A 24,573-nucleotide genomic window follows, 5' to 3' on the forward strand; every position below is an offset into this window, starting at 1 on the left:
ATTTAAATCAATTTTTGAGACCATCCTCCATGGCAGATATCTGGCCTCATCTGAACCCCTGGAATTTCTGAAGACTGAGTGACTTGATGCTCAATTTGACACCCTTTAAAAGAGCTTAATTTTCAGAGCAGATTTCATAACTGTCAAGTCCCTGTGAATTGGGGCTTTAGTTTTAGGAGTGTAGACGGCAGCAGCACCTTTAATTAAATGTGGCCACTTCTTTCAGTGTTTCCTTTATAAGGCTGCCAACTTTAGTTTAAATGTGTTTCTGAAGATTTCATCACATAAGCAATTTTAAATGCGCAATTAATCTTGAATTCCTGGGAACTCCAGGACAATTCTGAAGGACTGGCCAAACCTACTTCCCTACATAGGGTTGCCAGATGGTCTCCCAAAAAATACCGGACACGTGGTATTTTTTTGGTCGAGCAAAAAAAAGAACGTGGGATAATAAGGCTGGGAGGCAGGGCCACTATTGGTGCTGTGAGCCTGTGATTGTGCAGAAGCCTTGTGGGGGTGGCTTCTGAAGTGCCCAGAGCAGCAATCGCAGCCCCACCTACCAGCTGGGACTCCCCACCTGGGAGGCAGGGCTGCAATCGCTGCTCTGGGTGCTTCAGAAGCCTTGCAGGGGCGGGTGGAGTGGCTGGGAGTCCCACGTACCCCCATGTACCCACGCAAGGCTTCTGTGCAATCACAGGCTCCTAGCGCCAATTGTGGCCCCGCCTTTCCCCTGCTCACACCAGGCTTTTGTCCAGTGCGCAGCCAGAAAAATCCGAATAACAGACATTGCACATGTCCAGTGTTCCTTACTGGACAAAACGCAAATACTGGACTGTCCAGTAAAATACCAGACACCTGGCAACCCTAAGCCTAGATGGAGCAGCTCACTGCACTGCCCTAATCTCAGTAGTTAAATTGGTTAACTGATTAAAGAGAATTTTATATCCCTCTTTGGGATTGTCCCCGATGTATTGACCAAGCCACTGGTCCCTGCCTTCCTATCAGCTGCTGTGCTGGGTCAGAAGCATCCTCTTATCTCTCCTTCCTGCTCTCTTGAAGAGCGAAACACACCCTGCTCAGCTATAAGGGTTCAGCACCCAAGAAAACACCCTTTTTCTCTCTTCCCCCCCCCCCCCCCCCCATCAGGGACCACAAGCCCAAACAAATTCATTTTACCATGTGTAAGTTTTTACACAGAAAAAGTTCATATGATCCACCCTCTTGATCAATGAGAGATGTAAAGTGGCTGCTAACGGGGGGGGGGGGGGGGATTTACACTGGGTTTGATTTACAGGCAGTCCCCGGGTTACGTACAAGATAGGGACTGTAGGTTTGTTCTTAAGTAGAATCTGTATGTAAGTCGGAACTGGCATCCAGGTTCAGCTGCTGCTGAAACTGACCAGCGGCTGACTACAGGAAGCCCGAGGCAGAGTTGCTCTGCGCCAGGCTTCCTGGAATCAGCCGCTGATCAGTTTCAACAGGCTGAATCTGGACGCCAGTTCTTACATACAGATTCAAGTTAAGAACCCCAGGCGTCCCCAAGTCAGCTGCTGCTGAAACTGATCAGCGGCTGATTCTAGGAAGCCCGGGGCCGAGCAACAGTCAGCACTGGTCAGTTTCAGCAGCGGCTGACCTGGGGACGCCTGGGGCAGAGCAGCTTGGGTGCTCTGCCCCAGGCGTCCTGATTCAGCCGCTGCTGAAACTGACCAGCAGTGGCTGAATCAGGATGCCTGGGGCAGAGCAGCTGGGGTGCTGCCGGGTTGGTCCAGTACGGGACCAACCGGCAGCGCCCCAGCTGCTGTACCACAGGCGTCCGGAGCAAAGCCGCAGAGAACGGGGGCAGCAGGACAGCCCAGACGCACCGTGGCTGTCCTGCTGCCCGCGTGCTCCGCGGCTTTGCTCCCCGTCTGCTCCCTGGTCTGCTGGAGACCAGCAGACCAGGGAGCAAAGTGGAGCAAAGCCGCAGAGCATGCCGGCAGCGGGACAGCCGCGGTGCGTCTGGGCTGTCCGCTGCCTGCGTGCTCCACAGCTTTGCTCCGCTTTGCTTCCCGTTTCCCTGGTCTCCAGCAGACCAGGGAGACAGGCAGCAAACCCCGTTCGTAACTGCGGATCCGACATAAGTTGGATCCGCATAACTCGGACTGCCTGTATAAACAAAAGGGTTTCATTAAGTACCGAAAATAGGCTTTAAGTGGTTGCAAGTGAAAACTGATGAAAGTAAATTGCTAAATTAAAATGAACAAAAACAGCTAATTCTAATCCACTAAAACTTGTTCATGCAAATTCTTACCCTAAACAGTTCCAAAAAATCTTGCACAAGCTAAGCAGCCTCATAGGTTGGGCCCGATCCTTGCCTCTGTTCAGTCTTAGCTGTTTCCAGCAGGTGTTTTAGATGGAAAGAGCGGAGTTTCTTAATCGGGGCAGATGCCAGACAATCTTTTACCCCCTTACCAAGGCAGGAATTGTTTCAAGGGAAGACTGTAAGACAACATTGTAGGCTGGGCTCTGACATCTGAGAGGCTCCATGTGGGGGTACTCCCAGGTTCACCTGAGAGTTAACTCACTGAATAATTGGAAGGCATGTATTTAGACAAGGGAGTAAGTGGGCATGATAGAAGGCTAAGGCGCTTGGTCAGAGCTCCTGAGGAGAAAGGAAGCCTGAACAAAGCAAAAGCTCTGAGGCCAGAGAGGCTTGGGGGAGACCTTGAAATAGGCTTTTCCAATGCCTAGAGTGTTCTACAGACTGACACCTTAAAGCAGAAGCTGTGCTTTGAACTAAGACTTTATTTGGGCTCTGAGAAAAGAGCCTTTAAACAATTGTACCAGAGTTCCTTTTAGAAGGCTTTGTTAAAGGGCGGTTGTACTGCCTTAAAGTAGAGTATTTGGTTTCTCCTTGATTAGGTAAAGAGACTTCACTGTTACATCTTTGGAGGGAAGAAGTGAGAACTGGAGCAGACCACAACAGACTAGTACTTGGGAAAGCAACAGTGAACATTTTTACCTTCACTACTTCTATGTATTGTAAATCTGATATCTATTGACTTTTATGGCATCTAGTTTTACTGTCCTATGGTAAATTGGATGCCATTAAAAGGGTAGGTAATAGGCTAATACATGTGACTCCTCATCCAAAGAATGATGGTTTAGTTTTGGAACCAAAGTTGTGTCCCATTCTTTAGCCATCACCAGGGGTAGAGTCTTCATTGACCAGTGGATATTTGCCCTAAGATACACAAATTATAAACCAGGAAAGAGCAGAACTAGGCTAAACTTGAACCAAATTGGATAGAATCATAGGATTTTTGTTAGCGAAGAGAGCTTCTTTGGAAGGGGGAGTTGTCACAAACTTGTCACAAACAAGCATTTTACTTCATGTTTAGAGTTAATTGTAAGAAGAACGTAGTTTGCAGTAGAAGCAAAATGCAGGACAATGTAGCACTTTAAAGACTAACAAGATGGTTTATTAGATGATGAGCTTTCGTGGGCCAGACCCACTTCCTCAGATCAAATAGTGGAAGAAAATAGTCTCAACCATATATACCAAAGGATACAATTAAAAAAATGAACACATATGAAAAGGACAAATCACATTTCAGAACAGGAGGAGGTGCGGGGGGGGGGGAGGAAGGTAAGTGTCTGTGAATTGATATTAGAGGTGGGGAGAGTGGGATGTCTGTGAGCTAATGGTATTGGAGGTGATAATTGGGGAAGCTATCTTGGTAATGGGTAAGATAGTTTGAGTATTTGCTCATTCCTTCTCGGAGAGTGTCGAATTTTAACATGAATGACAGTTCAGAGGATTCCCTTTCAAGTGCAGATGTAAAAAGTCTTTGTAGCAGAATGCAGGTGGTTAAGTCATTTAGAGAGTGTCCTTTCTGGTTAAAATGGCAAGAAACTGTTTTTTCTTTGTGATCCTGTCTGATATCTGTTTTGTGGGCATTAATCCTTTGGCGAAGTGTCTGCGATGTTTGTCCAATGTACATAGCAGACGGATACTTTCGGCACATGATAGCATAAATTATATTTCTGGATGCGCAGGAATATATGTTCTTGATCTTATAACTCACTCGGTTAGGTCTAATAATGGTATCAGCAGAATGAATACGTGGACAAAGCTGGCAACGGGGTTTGTTGCAAGGGAAGGTACCAGGGTTGGTATTAGTGTGGTATGTCCTGTGGTTGTTGGTAAGAATCATCTTGAGGTTAGGTGGTTGTCTATAGGAGACTATGGGTCTGTCTCCCAGAGCCTCTTGGAGTATGGTATCCTGTCCCAGTATAGGCTGTAGTTTCTTGATAATGTGTTGGACAGGTTTAAGTTGGGGGTTGTAGGTGATGACAAGTGGTGTTCTATTGTTGGTTTTCTTGGGTCTGTCTTGTAGTAGATGGTTTCTAGGTATTCGTCTGGCTCTTTCAATTTGCTTTTTTATTTCTCCGGGTGGGTAGTTGAGGTTTATAAACGCTTGGTAGAGATCCTGAAGCTTCTGGTCTCTGTCAGTGGGATTAGAGCAGATGTGGTTGTATCGAAGGGCTTGGCTATAGACGATGGATCGTGTGGTGTGTTCTGGATGGGAGCTGGAAGCATGTAGGTAACTGTATGAATCGGTGGGTTTTCTGTAGAGAGTGGTGTCTAATTTTCCATTGTTGATTTGTACTGTGGTGTCCAGGAAGTGGATCTCTCGTGTAGAATGGTCCAGGCTGAGGTTGATGGTGGGGTGTAGGTTGTTGAAATCTGTGGAATATCTCCAGTGTTTCTTGGCCATGCGTCCAGATCATAAAGATGTCATCGATGTACCGTAGGTAGAGAAGGGGTGAAAGGGGACGGGAGTTGAGGAAACATTGTTCTAGGTCAGCCATAAAGATGTTAGCATACTGTGGGGCCATGCATGTACCCATGGCTGTGCCGCTGATCTGGAGGTATAAGTTGTTCTCAAACTGGAAATAATTGTGGGTGAGAACAAAGTTACATAGGTCTGCTATCAGGTTGGCAGTGGCGTCTTCTGGGATAGTGTTTCTAATTACTTGTAATCCGTCTTCATGTGGGATGTTGGTATATAGAGCTTCTACATCCATGGTGGCAAGGATGGTGTTATTGGGGAGGTTATCGATGTTTTGTAGTTTCCTTAGGAAGTCAGTAGTGTCTCGGAGCTAGCTGGGGTGTTGGTTGCGAAGGGTTTGAGAAGAGAGTCTACATAGCTGGATAGACCAGTAGTGAGCATGCCAATACCAGAGATGATGGGACGTCCGGGGTGCCCAGGCTTATGGATCTTGGGAAGCAGATAGAACAATCCTGGTCGGGGGTCAGAAGGTGTTTCTGTGTGGATTTGTTCCCGAGTAGCTGTGGGGAGGCTTTTAAGGAGACAGTGTAGTTTCTTTTGGTATTCCAAGGTGGGATCAGAGGGGAGAAGTTTGTAAAATGTGGTATTTGAGAGTTGTCTGGTTGCCTCCTGGTTATAGTCAGCCTTATTCATAATGACCACAGCACCCCCTTTGTCAGCTGGTTTGATTATAATGTCCAGGTTGTTTTTGAGACTCTGGATGGCATGGTGTTCAGCACGGCTAAGATTGTGTGTCGCTTGTTGTCGTTTGCGAATAATGTCAGTCTGTGCGTTGTTGAGGAAGCTTTGTATATAGAAATCCAGATTGTAATTCCAACCGGGGGAGTCCATATAGAATTATTTTTCCTTTGGTGTTGATAGGGGGGATCTGGTAGGTCAGATTGATGTTCATTGGTGGTTTGGAAATATTCTCGGAGGCGGTGGAAAAAAAAGCCTCAAGGTCGCCACAAAATTGTATCCAATTTGTGGGGGATGTGGGGCAGAAAGAGACCCCGGGACAAGACAGAAGTTTGCAGTAGGCTAAGATGCTTTAGTTTGGCTCCTCTGACATTAAGAATGCCCAGATTGATCATTTCTCTTCTGGCAAAAGGAGGAACTAATTTGAAAACATCCAGCTAATAGGCAGACCTTCTGGAATATTCTGTGCCACAGGCAGATGTGGGGAGAGGAGAAGAGCTGGGGTTTTTGGGGTCCATCAATTTTGACTCCCTTTTAAGTGTGTTTTTTTTTTTTTTAATTATTTTTTCAAACCCAGCCTTATCTGAGACTGACCAGCTTAAGTCAGTTACTATTGGTCTTATTTTTTCAATATTTTTATCAACTAATGTTAAAAGGGTATATGAGAGGCTTACAGAGCCATTTTCAGTGGCAAGCTTATCTGCTGCCTAATAGGCTTCAGACACTTTCCATATTCAGGACTCACGAGTTGCTTTGACAGCCATACTTTATCAGCATGCCCTGTTGTGTCAGCAGAATTCAAGGTTTCAGAATGGTAACTTTGCACTTTTGAGCAACATGCTAGATATGAGTTCCCTTCCTGCTCCAGTTTAAACTCCCTGCATGTTGGCTATGGAATGCAAACTTTCCACAACTCTTCACTCAATGTCTCTTCACTGATTATATGTTCCCCTCTGAAACGGAATGTCCATCTGTTTCCAGGAAACAATCTTTCCCCAGGCTAATTACTATAGCAGTTAAAAACCTTTAACAGTTACTGACATGTACAAAATTCATTCATGGAAGGTGCCACTTCGGCAGCCAGAGAGTGGATTCTTTTCCAATTGACTTTAAACATGTACCTCACTCAAGTCCTATCATGTGCTAGCCCCATTAGTAGGGTGTTCAAGGCCATGGGGGTACTATACTCATTGACAGGCCAGGAGGGGATGAGGGGATTCTAACAGCAGATGTCTGCTACTTAGTATGCATAGCCATACATGAAAATAAGCCCCATGAAAAAATTAGCCTCCCTATCAAGAGGAGGGAACCTGCAAAAGGAGGAGCCTGTCAGGAATGACTTAAAGCAGTTCTCTCTTACTTTCCCGCTTCTAATAAGCTAGCACAAGGTTGGGGTGCTGCCTAAAAACACAATGGTGTGTAGCTATCCGAAGACAGTGCTTAAATATGATCACTAAGCTTCCAGGCTGTAGTTAAGGAAAATGGAACATACTGACTCTGTATTGGTATTGGGCAGACCTTTGTATTCCGTATTGCTGTAGCTGTCTTATGCCTGCTCTCCTTTCACAGGGGAATCTGGGATAGAAACTGAGAAATTCTAGTGACCCTTTTAGGTCTCATGTTTCACAAGTATATGATATGGGAGGAATGGAATCTGGAGAATAACTGCTAAATGAGGTATACAGTAAAGAGTTCTGCTGTAGAATTTATTGAAAATAGATCGACTTGTTCAGCGTCTTGTTTTGCACCAATCCCTATGAACTGTAACCTGGTACATCCTAATCTAGGGTAGCCCTGGAAAGCCAGACAGCATTATCATCAATCATTTGTTTTGTTTCCTTCAGATGCATATTCCGTCTCCTCCAATGAAAATGGAGGCAAGTCGGAATCAGTGGCCAACTTGCAGCCTCAGTCGTCCCTCAACTCAATCCAGAGCTCTCCTGGCCCAAAGCGTTCAACCAACACCCTGAAAAAATGGCTAACAAGCCCTGTGCGTCGGCTGAATAGTGGGAAAACAGAGAGTAACATCAAAAAACAGAAGAAAGTGCGAGATGGCAGGAAGAGCTTTGACTTGGGCTCACCGAAACCTGGAGATGAGACCACTCCCCAGGGGGACAGTGCAGATGAGGTTTGTATTAGTCTCCTCTCCATTACTGTTTTCCAGGCAGAGCATTCAGTGATGTCATCTGAATCCAGATTAAGGGCTTGTCTACACTTAGTTGGTCAGGAATAGCTGTTCCTGAGTAACTGTGTGTAAACTCATTCTGCAATAATGTTGCCTCATTCTCATTTGCTTTCATGGTGGAAGTGTGTTGAGCAGGGGCTGGGGGCTGACTGAGTTGTGGAGAACCTCCTTTTGCATTTACTGGAAAAAAGACAATGATATGAAACCTCTAAAGTAACTTCACAATAGCCAAAATAAAAGATCCTGACATCTTAAATATCAAACATTAGTTAAGGCTGAGACCTCCAAAATTATTGTACACCAGTATGTTTAGTATGTGTTTAAATTTAAATTACTGAAATATTCCAAAAGCAACAAGGAGTCCTGTGGCACCTTATAGATTAACAGATGTATTGGAGCATAAGCTTCCGTGAGCAAAGACCCACTTTGTCAGATGTATGTAATGGAAATTTCCAGAGGCAGGTATAAATATGCAGGCCAGAATAAGGCTAGAGATAATGAGGTTAACTTAGTGAGAAGGATGAAGCCCACTCCTAGCAGCTGATGTGGAGGTGTGAACACCAAGAGGAGAAACTGCTTTTGTAGCTGGCTAGCTGTTCACAATCTTGTTTGATCCTAAACTGATGGTGTCCTACTATAAGACAAGCCCAAGAAAGAAACCAACAGAACACCACTGGCCATCACCTACAGTCTTCAGCTAAAACCTCTCCAACACATCATCAGTGATATACAACTCATCCTGGACAATGATCCCTCACTTTCACAGGCCTTGGGAGGCAGGCCAGTCCTCTCCTATAGACAACCCACCAACCTGAAGCAATTTCTCACCAGCAACTATACACTGCACCACAGTACCTCTTAACTCAGGAAGCAATCCAAACCTCAGTGCTAACTCTACCCACATCTACACCAGCGACACCATCACAGGACCTAACCAGATCAGCTACACCAACACCATCATGTGCCAGCAATGCCCCTCTGCTATATACATCAGCCAAACTGGACAGTCCTCTATGTAAAAGAATAAATGGACACAAATCAGATATTAAGAATGGCTAATACAAAAACCTGTAGGAGAACACTTCAATCTCCCTGGACACACAGTAGCAGATGTAAAGGTAGCCATCCTGCAGCTAAAAAACGTCAAGACCAGACTTCAAAGAGAAACTTCTGAGCTACAGTTCATCTGCGAATTTGACACTATCAGTTTAGGATTAAACAAAGACTGTGAATGGCTAGCAAAGTACAAAAGCAGTTTCTCCTGTTGGTGTTCACACCTCCACATCAGCTACTAGAAGTGGGCCCCCCCCCCCCCCGACTGAATTAACCTCGTTATCTCTAGCCTTATTCTGGCCTGAATATTTGTACATGCAGTGGAAATTTCCAGCGCAGGTATCTGATGAAGTGGGTCTTTGCCCACAAAAGCTTATGCTCCAATATATGTTAGTCTAGAAGGTGCGACAGGACTCCTTGTTTTTGTAGATCCAGACTAACACGGCTCCCCCTCTGATACTTGAGAGATTCCAGATTAAGATGTACATTATTGAACCGTGATTAACCATTTGATACCTAAATGGAGATGTTGTCTATTGAAGGCAGAGGTGAAAGTAACTTAAATATTAATACAAGTATTGTCGTATTGCACCCCCTCTGGGGCAGGAGAGGGACTCAGGACAGGGGGGTGGAAGTTGCAAACAGTACTGTAAAACTGAAGTATGGGGTAGAGTGTGAGGGGCTCTGAGACAGAGGGTTGGGAGGAGGGACAGCTCAGGGCAGGATATGGGGGCTCAGGGCAGGGGATGGTGTGTGGGGGGGGGGAGGGAGGGAGAAGAGGAATGCAAGAGTCACTGTTGGAGTGTGGGGTTCAGGGCGCGGGGGTTGGGGAGATTGTATAAGGTGTTTGGGGAGTGAAGGTGGCAAGGAGCTGAATGCCCCCCCCCAATCCACACCAGGATGCTTCCCACTGTTCCCCTTCATTACTGCCCGGGAGTGAGGGGCGCACACAGCATGGGTCACTCACTCCTCTGCAGTCCCCAGTGCATGCTGGTTGCATACTTGCCTCTCCCGGTGAGTGATGGGGAAAGAGGAGCAGTGTCCTGGTACAAATCGCAGGGGGAGGGCTTCAGCCCCCTTGTCCTCCCTAAATGCTTCTGGAGGGGGTTGAGGCAGTCCCTGAAGGTGGGGGTGAGCTCCGGACGGTCCCCTTAAACCTGCCTGGCTGTCGGCTTCTTAGCACTGCAGCTTTCAGGAGAGTTCTTGGAGCACACCAGATGTTGGCTTTTCTTCCTGGAGCGGCACACGGGGGTGCACCAGCTTATTTCCACCTCCTGAGTTAAAGGAAACACTGACTTTTGTAAGCCATGCCAATTCTTTTGTTAAATGTTATCTGTAGCAATAACAGTTTCCCTGTGTCAAACTTGGTCTAGAACATACTGCATTATCAACACTGTCAGCAGCGCTAGCTGGAAAGTTGAACAGAAAATGAAGGTCACAGTATTTGAATGCATGGGGGGAGAAACTCCAAGTTTATCATTTTATTAACATAAACTAGAAATGGCCTCTGGGTAATAGAATAAATAGGAAGTTTGTTAAAATGTCCCATGAGCTGCTTAATGGCTTTCAACACCTTCCTTTGGAAAAGTGTTTTCACTTCATTCTTCTCCTCATTGTTCCTGACTGGCCTCTCTATTAAATATTTACTACTTCCCTTTGTGTTATGGCAGCCAGACTTATCATCCTCCCTTCCCCATATCTATGTTGATATAGCTATTGTATTAGAAATAAGCATAAAAGTTGCTAGCTAGGCTCTGGAGTGGTGTTTTTCATATAACTGCCCTTTCTTTGAGTCTAATGGCGATCTTGCTTTCAGAAGAGCAAGAAGGGTTGGGGAGAAGATGAGCCAGATGAAGAATCCCACACACCACTTCCTCCTCCTATGAAGATTTTTGACAACGACCCTGCACAAGATGAAATGGTAGGGCTTTGCTGCTGACCAGTTTGCTGGCTAGCTGTATTTCCCAAATGATTATTTTATTCATGTGACTGAATTGTTAACCGGGAATAATTTTTCCAGTACACATGAGCTGGTAAGGTTACAATGGTTGGTCATTTTCCTTGTGGTGTCATTGCTCAGAACCCTTCACTTAAAGCTATTCAGAAAATAGTGCCTGTTGAGCAACCCAATCTTGTAGCCTTTGCTTTTGGTGCAGAAGGACACGTCTTCCTTGTTCTGTGTTGAGAATTTCTAAAACTTGACTATGTATTACATGCACAACTCCACTCAGCAAGGTAGCCTTTCTATCCCTCCTAAAATGTTCATGCTTCAAGTGCCTTTACTATCTGCCAAGAGCAGTGCATGTTCTGGTTGGTGTTCTGGGCACTGGGAATAGGACAGACACTATAGTGTCATGCAAATGCATTTGATTCAGAAGGAAAACTGACTAGTAGTCGGACATAGGCGTTAATCCCAGTGCTGCCAGTATCTTACTGTGTAACTTCAGGTAAGTCACTTTGACTTCTGTGGTGCTGTTTTCCCATCTGTGAAATTGGAAGAAAGTCCTTACGCACCAGTCTAACCTGCTTGGGAACCTAGATATGAAAAGTGCTATGTAAGTTCAAAGTATTAGCTGGGTGTCTCTAGTGGCAACTGGGAGGGTAGTCTTGCTCCTGACAAAATGCCAACTCTTCTTATGAACTGTAGCAACAATTCAGGTACTGAAGGTCCTATCGGACTCTTCAGTTCTTCCCTGTTCCCATGCTGGTAGTGCTGGTAAGCTATTTGTCAATAGGCTTTTCTCTTTTATGATGCTGTCTGGACTTAGCTACTAGAGGCCTAGCTACTAGAGGCCTGGATTTCAAACTTGGACCTCTTAGACTGGCCAGCTGGACTCTTAGGCCCCCAGACTAATTTTTAGGTGCCTAAACGTCCACTTAATCACCCAATGCGGATAGTAAGGTACCTGTGTTTGGAAAGTGAGCTTTCACTGCTGGCTTTCAGTTACTGTTAGTAACATTTAGCTGCATGTGATAGAGCTCTGCAGTGGTGAATCGCATAGTGGTGTATAAAGTGAATCCTTGGATTATTTCTGTTTGCTTTGGAAGTAAGGGGAGACTTGAGAATTGATCTGCTTTGTGTTCAGCTAATGGGCTGGGTTGTCTGTCTTGTTGATACTTGTTTTTCTTCTTTGTTCTGTCAACTTATACAAATCTGTTCTCCTGTTAGCTGCTTCCTTTCCTCATGGCATCTGGTTTAACACTCCACTCTCCTCCCCTCTCTTCTTTCTCCCCTTCTTCTTCCCCTCCCCCAAGCTCCAGTTAGTTACCGTGTGCAAAAAGACAACCCTGGGACAGATCTTTAAGTCTTCCTCCCATGAGCTAGCAGCTTTAGGTGGTTGACTAGTGACCAGCTTCAAAATGTGAAACTCAGAAATGGGAGTGAGCGAGTCTCTGCCCACTAGCCAGTGCAAGGACCCGTGGATCAGAGTAATAGAGGGTGCTTTCTGGGGGCACTCTTCTCATCTGTCAGCTCCTGTTACAGCATCATGCAATGGCAGCAAGATAGGCAGGCAGCAGCTGGCAGTGATGGACTCTTGACCTTGTGTGTTGCATATACTGCTGACCATCTGGAGAGGGGAAGAGGAGAGCAAAGATTTGGATCCATGCCTGGTAGGATGTTGGTCTGTTCCTGGTTAGTTGCCTGCAGAATTTAGAATTTCTTTAATCTGTCGTGTGACTCTGGTGACCATGTCTGATCAACGTTCCAGGAGGCTTTAGTATCATGGGTACGTGCACAATCTTCTAACATGTCATGTTGATGAACTACTTGGTTTTCTTCTCTAGGTAGATGAATTTTACAGAGCCTCTTGGCCCCATTCCAAGAGAGGCCAGTGAGAACAGGAGACTAACTGGCAGCCTGGGCTTGTATTTTGACTTGGATCCAGAATTAGGGGTGAGAGTTGCTGCACGTTGAAATCCAAGCCCTGTTTCAAACATTCACCAACACAGAAGGCCTTGATGAAGAATTACTCTGCACTGAGGTCCTGTCTTCTATGAAAGGAAGGATGGAACACTAGCCTGGGTTGAATTCCTTACTCCCTCACAGACTTCTTGAGCAAATGGTTCAGTCTCTGACCAATAACCTGTCCCTAAAAGGAAATATCTGTACTTCCCCATTAGAGCTGGCCAAACTTCTTAACTAAGAGTTAACTTGCTCTGAAGTCTAGTTTTTGGCAAGTTGTGAATTCAGTGAATAGTTTCAGCCAAAAAAAGGTAGGTGGCTAGAAGGGGGGAAACTTCACATCTCAAAACAATGTTAATTTGAATACCGTTTCAGAAACATTTTCAAACTGGCATGCAAATGTTTTATTCAGTGAAACAATTGCTTTGCCTTCTGGGGTTTTTAAGAAATTGACTTTTTGATTTGGCTGGAGAAACCAAGTCCACTACTAGCTATGGTCTGGTCCCTATGGGTATGTCTACATTGCATTCCTCCTGAGAGAGAGCAATGCAAATGCAGACAAATGAAACTGCAAATGAAGTGTAGATTTGAATTTCCCACACTTCATTTGCATAATCGCAGCCCGCTGCTTTTCTGAAATACCATATTTTGGGGAGGGGGGGGGGGGGAACGCAGTCCACACAAGGCTATTTCAGAAAGAAACCCTTCCTTCAAAATAACCCTTAAACCTCATTTTTTAAAGAGTAAGTGATATTTCAAAAGGAGGGTTTCTTTTAGAAATAACCCTGTTTTTCCTCAAAATATGGTAATTTTGAAGAGACCCTTCTTTTGAAATAACCCTTACCCTTCAAAATAACCCTTAAACCTCATTTAAGGAGTTTCTTTTTGAAATAATGCCATGTGGACCGCATTTTTTTCTTGAAATACAGTATTTTGGAAAAGCAGCAAGCTGCAATTATGCAAATGAAGCATGGGAAATTCAAATCCGCACTTCAGTTGCAATTCGTTTGTTTGCATTTGCTTCTATTAAATTACTACCCTAGCTTTAATGAGTGCACATGTGACATTAAGATGTGCTGATAAAGGAGACCCTGGAAGAGTGGAATGCAACGTAGACATACACTATTCCACTGCCATAGGGTACGTCTAGACTACATGCCTCTGTCGCCAGAGGCATGTAGATTAGGCTACCAGACATAGTAAAATGAAGCGGCGATTTAAATAATTGCCACTTCATTTTACTATGTCTGGTAGCCTAATCTACATGCCTCTGGCGACAGAGGCATGTAGTCTAGACGTACCCATAGAGTGAGTTGGCACATTTGATTCTAAAGTCCTTGGCTACAGTAATGGGGAAACACAGCTTTATAGATTTGCCCCCATAAATACCCACTGTGGACAAGTCTTCCAACTCCAAATTGAAACTAGATTTTTTTTTTTTTCCTTTTGGCGGGGTTGTGGGGAGGAGACAGGTTGTGAAGCCACTTAAAAGTTCTTTTACTGGCACATATGCATCCACTGTAGTATCCTAGAACTGGAAGGAACCAAGAGGTCATCAAGTCCAGTCCCATGCACTCAAGGCAAGAACAAGCACCATCTAGACCAGTGTTTCTGAAAGTGTACTGCAGAAACACTGATCTAGACCACCCTTGACAAGTTTTTCTCTAACCTACTCTTAAATCTCCAATGGAAATTCCATACCCTCCCTAGGCAATCTATTCCAGTACTAACCACCCTGACAGTTTCCAAGTTTTTCCTAATTGCCAATCTAAAACTCCCTTGCTGCAATTTAAGTCCATTGCTCCTTGTTGTGACCTCAAGGGTTAAGGAGAATAATTTTCTCCCTCCTCCTTGTAACAGCCTTTTAGATAATGGTAGGTTTTGTTTAGCCTGGAAAAAGAAGATTGAATTGAGGGGGGGACACAACTTATATTCCCTCTTACACACGTTTTCTAGACCTTTAATCATTTTTGTTCTTCTCTGGACCTTCTCTAATTTCTCCCCATCCTTCCCAAAATGTAGCTCCCCGAACTGTACACAGTACTACAGTTGAAGCATAATCAGCGTGGAATAAACAAAATTACTACTTCTGTCCTGCTTACAACATTCCATTAATGCAAAAAAATGCAAATCTTCTGGGTTGTTACTGTTGACTCAGCTTCTCTTTCTGCAGTACTTTTCCCTAGGCAGTCATTTCCCATGTATGTGAAACTGATTGTTCTGCCCTAAGTGGAGTACTTTGCACTTATCCTTACCGAATTTCATCCTGTTGACTTGAGACCATTCCTCCAGTTTGTCCAGATCACTTTGACTTGTAATCTGGAAAAGAACTTGTAGCCCCTGCATGGTGGTATCCTGGAAATTTTAGAAGTGTACTCTCTTAACCAATGATTGAGATAATGGCAAATAGAGCTGATTCCTTTGGAACCCCTTCATGATGCCCTCTAGCATTATGCTCTCTGGGAATGGTTATCTATACAAGGTGTGTGCATAACTATCTGGAGGCTCTATCTAGGTTGTATTGCCCTAACTTGCTAATGAGACAGTCACGTGAGATTGAATCAAAAGCTTTAAAGTCCGCATATACCACATCTACTGGATTTTTTCCCCCATCCACAAAACCTTGTTATCTTGCCAAAGCTATTGGATTGGTTTGATGTAATTTGTTCTTGAAAATCTGTGTTAATTATCCCCCTTATCTTGTAGATGTTTGCAAATGGAGTCCTTAATTATTCTGTTATCTTTCTGGGCACAGAAGTTAAGCTGACATGTCTAGAATTCCCTGGGTCATCCTTATTTCCCTTTTCAAAGATGAGCTCTATATTTGCTCTTTTCCAGACTTATAGGATCTCTCCTGTCTTACATGATTTTTCAAAGATAATTGCTAATGGCTCAGATACCTTCAGTCAGCTCCTTGAGTATTCTAGGATACATTTCTTCAGGTCCTGGTGACTTGTAGACATCTAACTCAGTGGTCCCCAATTTTCTGTGCACTCGCTGAAACATCTGGGCTGTGTCCCCCTCCCCGCCCCCCCGGCACGCAGCACATGCATGGTGCCGGCTTCAGGTGCGGGACACATGGGCAGCCCCTCCCCTGGGCGCACGGCACATGCGCAGGGCTGGCCTGGGGTGCATGGGCAGCCCCGGCCCCAGGGCACATGTGCGGTGCCGGCCCCGGGCGCGTGGCTTGTGGGCGGCCCCGGGCACGCGGCCCGTGCATGGTGCCGGCCCCGGACACGCGGCAGCCACGCAACGTTGGGGACCACTGATCTAACTAGTCTAATTTTTAACTTTTTTTTTTTTTTCTTATATATAGCCTCTGTTCCTAACACCTTTTTTCATTGACATTCACTGTTAGGTGTCCAGTCAACCTCAACCTTGGTGAAAACCAAAACTGAGTTAAGCACCCCTGCCTTGACACTTTTTTGTGTCCCCTCTTCATTTAGTAATGGGTCTATCCTGTCCTTGGTCTTCCTCTTGTTTCTAGAATATATGTTGAATGTTGTCTTGTTACCTTTTTGTCTATAGTTAATATGAGCTTGTTTTTATGCCTTGGCCTTTCTAATTTTGCCCCTACATACTTATGGTATGTTTGTTCGTCTTTTGTGGTTTGACCTAAATTCTACTTTTTTCTAGGACCTTTTCTAAGATCATTGAAGATCTTCTGCTTCAGTCAGGGTGGTTTCCTGCCGTACTGCCACTTTCCTATCCAGTGGAATAGTTTGCTCTTGTACCCGTAATAATGTCTCTTGGAAAAACTGCCAACTGTCTTCCGTTTTCCCCCCATCTCCCCTCTTAGACTTGCTTCTCACAGAATCTTGCCCACCAACTCCATGACTTTGCTGAAGTCTGCCTTCTTGAAAGCCACTCTTTATTTTGCTGTTCTCCCTCCTACCCTTCCTTAGCTGTGAACTCTGTCCTTTCAAGATCATGATCACTATCACCCAAGCAGCCTTCAGCTTTCAAATTCTCAACCAGTTCCTCCCTTGTGGAGAAAGCTACCATCTGAAATAAAAACTTGCCCCCAATACATGCTAAGAACTTGTTGGATAATTGTGCCCTGCTGCCCTATTTTCCCTCCAGATGTCTGGATAGATGAAGTCCCCCATCACCAAGTACTGTGCTTTGGATGAATTTGATTTTGTATAAGCCTCATCCACCACTTCCTGGTTAGGTGGTCTATACTAGACCCCTATTATACCACCCTTGTTTCTTACTCTACTCCAACTCTCAACAAGTCTGTCCTAGTTCAGTCTCCACCTCAGGCCAAATGTATACACTTTAAATATAGAAGGTAAGACTTCCTCTTTTTTTTTTTTTTTTCTTGCCTGTCCATTCTGAGCAAACTGCACCCTTCTATGCTAATATTCTAGTCATGTATTATCCCACCAAGTCTCGAACACCACAACTATGACATAGTTGGCATTAATGTATTACCATTGAGTTCTTCCTGCTTCTTCCTCATACTTTTCACATGAATATACAGAACTAAAATACTGGTTTGATTCCTCTCCCCCTCCCCCGCCCATCTGGTTTCTCCTTTATTCCTGCTGCTACAGCTTGTCTTCTCTTCTCCCCCCTGCCCCCCCACCATTTCTGTTCCCCCGCCATTTCTGTTCCCTCACATCCCAGGTCTTCATATTTTTTTTACTTATCTGTGGTCTTTAGTCACCTGCCCCACCAGTTTTAAAGCCTTCCTCACTAGGTTAGCCCATCTGTATCCAAATATACTCTTCACCTTCCTCGGAACATGGACCCTATCTCTGCTTTGCAGTCCTTCCTGAAACAGCATCTCATGGTTAAGGAAGCTGAAGTCCTCCCTGGTGACACCGTTTTTGCAGCCAGGCATTCACCTCCATGATGGATCTATCTCTGCTTGAGTACCTATCTTTGACCAGAAGAATCTAAGAGGACACCATCCATACTCCCAGAGTCGTATAGTCACTTTTGAGCTGCTCAGTGTCATACCTCACAGTGTCATTAGTGCTCACATGGATGAGTAGCATGGGATAGTGGTCAGAGCCTGATGTTCCTCGACAGTGCCTCTAACATCTCAGATACAGGTCCCTATCAGGGAGCATAGAACACGGTATGCCATGTCAGGGCAATACAAAGGTACTCTTCTCCCCCTCAGTCTCCAAACGTTACTATCCTGCATTTGCTCCTGCAAGTGGTGGCTGCAGGGAGATGGTACATGGCTGCTTCTCCTCCACCTTAGGGGATGATTCCTCCTCTCCTTGCCAGGGCAGTGTAACATTTATCCATCAACATAATGGATGGGTTGGGAACAAGGGCGGATCACTGGCTGCTGCCAGAAGTAATCCAGCTGCCAGTGTCCTCCCTGTGCCATTGCCCTTCGAAATGCAGAAGAATGCAAGTGTAATGAAGTCACTGGCAAGGTTACTCTTGCCCCCTACCCCTCACCTCCAGTTGCCCATCTTTGGCTTCAAGTCTATACTGTGGACTGAAGATGCAAAAAGTAGGAATGCTCAATTGTAACCACTGAGGTACCTACGTTGGTGACTTTTTCACAAATATTAAGCAAGCTCTATGCTAATTGAAGTAGTGGGAGCTACAGGCATTGAATACCTCTGAAAATGAGACCAAATTACTTAGGCACCCACATTGGCAAATGGCATAAACATCCAGCCATTTTCTCTACAGAACCCTGCCCAGCCCACGTTTTTGCTAGTTGCCCCTCCTGTTTCAACAGCGGAATGCAGTCTTGAATAGCAATTTAGATTTCATTCTAGCTTTGAAGCTAATTGGGGAAATTAACCACCTGGTTCTCTAACTTTTTAATTAGCGCTGTTGACTAGATGCATCACTTGGGTTTATGCTAACTTACAAAGGAGAACGGAAGCAGTTCAGAAAACATGAACATACTGCCATAGTGGACAGGATGTGTCTCCTCTGCCTCCTCTTTCCTGCTGCTTTATTCAAAGGTAGCAAGCTCACTGTTTCACAATAGTGAGATGACCACATGCCTAGACAGAGTAATCTCCACTGCCACTCTTCCAGGGTCTCCTTTATCAGCTCATCTTAATGTCACATGTGCACTCATTAAAGCTAGGGTAGTGATTTTAATAGAAGCAATATCCTCCTCTCTATTTGTTGGCACCTGCCCAAGCGGCAAACCTGCGTTAAGTGACGGAGGAGATAAAAATATCTTTTTAATTCCAATTGGGCTCGACAGTAAAGGCAGTCGAATCTGGCTGCCATTGAATCATGCATAGTCCGTTGGGGGCACAAATACAGCCAGCAGTTACCTTCAGGGGGTCCAGATGACTCTGCACATTGTTCCCACCCCCGCCCACAGGCACCACCCCCTACAGCTCCTATTGACCATAGTTTCCAGAAAATAGGAACTGTCGGAGCAGTACCTGCAGTCGGGGTGTGGTGTTTGCATATAGCGGCAGGGTACAGAGCCACTCCTGTCTAGGGGCTACAGGGAGGGTGTGCCAGCCTCTTCCGACAGCAATGCCGGGCCAGGGCAGGCAGGGAGCCTGTATGAGCATCACTGTGCTGCCAGACTTCTAGAGTAACTCACCTAGTTTAGCTTTCAGGAGTCTCCAAGAGAGAGAGCCCAATTCTGAGTGACTCCTGGTGAAACTGGAAGGGTGGCAACTCTACTCCCATACATGCGTTTGTCTTCGGCATGCTAAAGGTTCATAGCACCTATTAATTGTTCTCTCCACTATTGACAACTGGAGCCCTCTGTTAAAATATAGATGCTAAACATGGATTTGGGGGCTAAATCTGGGCATCAAGTTTTAAACTAAAATTTGTGTCTGTAAAATTCAGCACCTAGAGAGACATTTCTTTTGAATGTAGGGGATGTCAGAAAACCTTTCTTGTGGTTAGGCTTGGTCCAGATTAGTAGTATCTTACAAGTAGAACCCAGCAAATTTGTGGATATCTGCGTTATACATGCAGGTATCCACGTCCATGGGTGTGTATATCCACAGCTTGTTTTATTGCAGATGCAGATACAGCTTACTAATGTAGGAATAACTGAAAGTAGAACAATTGTGTATTAACAAAGGACTCCTAGTATGGGCTGACTCCTAGTATGGGCCCACCCAGCTCCCAACTTTCCTGAGCAGAAGAAGCTATGTTCTTTTTCAGTTTTGCCAGTATAATTAAATCTATACTGGGGGCTTTGCCGGCAGAGGCAATGCATAATTGGGGGAGGGCGTAGCTTAAACGTTTAAGAGGGCACATCACTGCCTCACTGTTGCTTATGGTCTAGACCAAAGGCTTTCACACTGGGGCATTTGGCAATCCTGGGGGATAAGGAGGCTGGAGCAGGCAACCCAGCAGAAATCTGAGGGGAGTAATACATTCTCCACACCAGCCCCCTCAATTTGCTCACATAGCTGTTTGGCCAGGAATCACGTTTGTTCAATCTCCGAGCGCTGTGCCTGCAGAATCTGTGGTGTAGGCCTGGCCATAATTTAAAAAAAAAAAAAATGCAACCCGAGTGGTGCTAATATGAGAACCAGGAAACGAAACAGACTCGATCTTTGTCCAAGTTGTTGACTTTGCCTTAGGTTTTGAGTGCACAATACAGGACACTTGATGCCCAGCTTGTTTTCCCAAGGAATACTGACCACCCACTGTTCTTATTCAGTTTTTGAAAAAGTTTGTGTTAATCCTGTGCCTTCAGTTCCCCACTTGTAAAATGAAGATCATAGTATGTCTGTGGCTAGGTAAGCAAGATCAATTTTGTAGTGATTGTAAAGCTACTGAGGTCCTTGAAAGGAAGATTTTTGGATTTCAAAGGGATCGTTATACCAGTGACTTGCAACATGAGTAAGGAAACTTGCTTTTCTTAATTACAGGGTGACCATATGTCCTGTTTTGGCTGGAACTGTCCCTTTTAGGCCCTGCCATGACAAATGCCCACTTTAGCGTGTGTGGGTCTTAACAGGGAGGGTGTGTCCATGCACACATGTGCATCCAGAGAAACATGCAGGGGCGAGGGCAAGCAGCTATGCCATCCCCATGCAGAGGGAAGCATAGCTTCTGTATGGGGTTACGTAGGACTCAGTGAGCAGCAACACCACTGCCAGTCCAATTTTGCACAGGGAGGGGGCTGGGCAAATGAGCTTGCCTGACCCACCCCGTTCTCCCCTGGGACTGGCATGAGTCAACACAGTGTCCTCTTCCTTTTGGTAAATATGGTCACCCTTTTAGCAACTGGCTTTTGAGTGGCATCTCTGTGCAGGATTCAGAATTCCAGTACTAATCTGTGTGTTGCTAATCTGACAGCCAGGCACCTGACACTTGCATGTAATCCTCAACCCTTTTCATGCGTCCATGTTTTTCCTGCTTGAGTCCCAAACGTTACCTCTTATTGCTGGTTTGCTCGCTTTCCTAACCCCTTCTCATCCTGCTAACCTGCTTTTCCTTTGCAAACTGGTGTCTTGCAGTCCTCTTTGCTAGCTGCTCGTCAAAGCTCCGCTGATGTCCCGACTGCTGCAGATCTTGTCAGTGCAATAGAAAAGTTGGTCAAAAGTAAGCTGGTAAGTGTAGTGTCGTCTTCAAAATTATGTACGGAATAGGCATTACTTGTCCTTTATAATGTGGGTTTGACAGTTTGCCTTGTTTCCTTGCTCCTTTGCACCTGCTGCATTTTTATTAACTCAGAGGTGCACAGTTGTCAGTTGAAAAGTTCTAATATTGGCTGTTCCATGACTAAAAGTAAACACTTTTGCAAACTGATGCAGATGTTGCACCAAAGCATCATGTAGACTTCGAACAGTGACACCAGTGAATTTCACATATTAGTCTGAGCCATTCCTCAGAACAGACCTAAACATTTGGGTTATATTAAAGACAGGGCCTCTTTTTTCCACAATGAGAGTTTAGCTATGAAGTAGCTGTCATATATTAACATTTTTAGAGAGACTTGGGTAAAGAAAATAACTATGTAGTCCTGCTAAATAGCACAATTGTTTGATATTTTAATGCTTGATAGTTGTGATGAGCCTTCACTGAAATGGATACACCACCTGCGTCATTTCTGCTATTAAAAAAATGATCAGTTTTATTTTGATCTCGGATAGGATGAAAGCATCAAATCCTCTGGCTTTAGTTTATTCTCTTCTAGATTTTACTGTAACATTTGCAATTTATAATCTGAGTGTGAAAGTGGGATTTTTTTATTAGCGGTTGGCTTCCTAAACTGTTCCTTGAAACAACTCTTTAGTGTTAGTCTGTAGAGTAAAACACCTTAGGGTCCATACGCGTGGGGAAATGCTACAGCACAAGTAAGTGACGTTCACGGTGCTAAAGAGTTGAGATAAACCTATGCTGAGCCTCTGAAAGTTCATTTTCTTGCACTCTTTTGAAGGACGAGGAGAATAATAAAATAATGCTGGAATTCCTTTGAATGTGTGGTACCAGTTTTGTCTGGCAAAGTGATTCTACAATAAAAGTAGTAATTTGGTTTTAGTGCTTTCAGTCCTGAGTGTTCAGTACAGTAATAGGCCTTTGTCTACACTAGCAAGTATCATCTTTTGGTGATTAAAAACAAGTGAGCATTTACATTGCAGTGTAACTCTTTTTTTGTCCGGTGACATGCCCAGTTTTGGCAACAAAAAAACTTCCAACCCTTTGAAAGACTTTTGTCTTCTCCCTTTATTGTTGACAAAGAGCCTGTGTGCACTCTGCTGTTTGTTCAAGAGAACTGGCTTCTACCAATATCCCACAATGTCTGTCCTGCTGGCTCTGCTTAGTATTTTGTGATCTCTGCTGCCCTACTGATATGCACCTTTCCTCCTCTCACCCCCCTCCCCCAAAGCTCCAGGGAAGTCTGACAGCTGAGCAAGCTGCACCCTTTGGGGAACAAAGAACCAATCCATTGAAATGCTCCTGGTCCGTCCTGCTGCTGGGGAAGGGCTGGAGAGCCTGCTATAATGTTTTGACATTCCTTAGCGCACAGAGCTCACAGATTGCCTATCAAGTGCAAGGATTTTCTCTGCCTTCCCGTAACACTGCACTGTGGGATGCTTACCCACATTGCTTTGCTCTGCTAGCACCCTGTCGACAGATAATGTGGCCATGAAATGTCAACAATAGGAGGCAGGAAAAACTGGTTTGACCAGTTTATACTTTTTGGCAACTTTTGCATATCAATAGCACTTTGGTCTCCAAGCCTTCCCAGTATTGACTTAGCCATTGGATCTGGTTGGAAAAGTGTTTTGCCGTCAGGGTTGTAGTCTCTTGGATGATTAAGTTGAGCATTTGAAGAAAATACGAATTTCAGAATGAACTGCACTTCTTGTGACTAATGTGCTGCTTCTCTAGAAAAGAAGGTGGAGTTCTAGAAACTCCAGACACGAAAAAGATTAAATTGCATTGAGACTGATAGTGTCGAAGGCTTTCATTGCAAGGTATTTATTTCTTCCTTTGTGTCCCACCCACATACAGGTAGCAAACTCAGACTAACGTAAAATTCACCTAGAAGTGGAGATATGACTAGTCATATCTATGTGGGGGGTTTTGTAGTCTTTTTGTTTATTACTTTACTGAAAGGTATCTTCATTAATCTTCCACATAACCTATTAAATTCTTGTAGCTTTAATCCTATCTTGAACAGTGGGATTTTTTTTTCTCTTTTTGCAGATAGATACTTTGGCATAACCAGCATTTTCATCCTGTGTTTAATGGTGGATGCTTTCTGCTCCACTGCAGTGAATCAGCCTCAAGATTTCAGATTGGTTATAGTTCATGTTGATATGGAAAAACAAACTAGTTTTAACTAAATCACTGAGGTGGGGCAGCAAGGGACATAATTGAACATATAATTTTTCATTACTCAAGATTGCCAAGTGACCATTGCAACAGAAGGTAACGCTCTAGCTTTGTAGCTCAAGGATAATGTTTTGTTCTGTAATGATTGGTTTTTAGACCCTAGAAGGAGGAACTTATCGAGGAAGCTTAAAAGATGGCACTGGGTGTCTAAATGAAGGGATGACACCTTCAACTCCACCAAGAAACCTTGAAGAGGAACAAAAAGCCAAAGCAATGAGAGGGAGAATGTAAGTTATCTAGCTGCTTTTATTTCTCTCACACACACAACAGAAATATCTACACTTGTAAAGTCAGACACTGTGCTCTAGTGAAGGATGCTCGGGACTGCTACTCTGAAAGCTTGAATTTATCCTACTCTCTGTGCTCATCCAGTTTTTAAGTTTATTGGAGATCAATGGATTTTTATGGTCCGTGGAGGAAGAGGGGAAAATAGTGCATCTTTATGATAGGATAACTAAAGTTACCGGTAAGTACCATTATCAATCCTGCTGTAAAAGCCTAGCACAGATGAGAGTGAAATCCTATGGAGGATGGTAAAGCATTAACCTCAGTCAGCCACTTCAGGGACCTTATCTCAGTTAGCGTTTTACAGTAAGAACTACTGCACAGTAATTTAGTCTTGTGGGCCCCGGGAAGGGGAATTGCGTTTTTTAGCAGTGGCTTAATGAAAGGCTCATTCTGTAAAGCTCCATGTACATGCTGAGGAAATAGTAGCTGGTTTAAAAATAATTTGATGTATCTATTTATACAGTACCAGAAACGTGTATGTTGACTTGCAGACAAAAGAGAACATACCTACCCTGACCGTGCGTGCCTAATTTAAGGCATGCCTTGCCATGTGACTTATCACAGGCAAGGATGAGAGACAGTGAGGCTGGGAAGGGAAGTCAGGGTTATAACCATAAGATGTTGTGGCTCACTGGATTATGAAATCTTGTACATGAGCACTATTAACATAACTTCAGACTCTGTTTGAAGGTCAAAGTTAGGATGTGTAGCTCTCGTGGAAGTTAGCAGGGAAACAGACTGGTTTGGGGAAGGTTCTAGGCATGGGAAGGGAGTTGGAGCAGGGGAAAGATCTGCCACTTGGCTCCTGC

At 44.5% G+C, this 24,573-nt stretch overlaps 1 protein-coding gene across 12 annotated transcripts in view; it reads left to right on the top strand.

Moving 5' to 3' along the window:
• The window catches only part of KALRN (kalirin RhoGEF kinase), a 790,448-nt gene that overhangs the window by 684,502 nt on the left and 81,373 nt on the right, over positions 1-24,573 (top strand). For 9 of the 12 annotated variants that reach the window (XM_075933149.1, XM_075933142.1, XM_075933143.1 and 6 more), the window contains 4 exons: positions 7,358-7,641; positions 10,568-10,672; positions 21,091-21,183; positions 23,573-23,703. In XM_075933149.1, the coding sequence (XP_075789264.1) occupies positions 7,358-7,641; positions 10,568-10,672; positions 21,091-21,183; positions 23,573-23,703 (613 nt within the window). The remainder of the gene's footprint in view (positions 1-7,357; positions 7,642-10,567; positions 10,673-21,090; positions 21,184-23,572; positions 23,704-24,573) is intronic. The other 3 variants (XM_075933137.1, XM_075933140.1, XM_075933139.1) reach the window with 3 other exon arrangements.

Source organism: Pelodiscus sinensis, chromosome 7, assembly GCF_049634645.1.
Source record: "Pelodiscus sinensis isolate JC-2024 chromosome 7, ASM4963464v1, whole genome shotgun sequence".
NCBI lineage: Eukaryota > Metazoa > Chordata > Testudines > Trionychidae > Pelodiscus > Pelodiscus sinensis.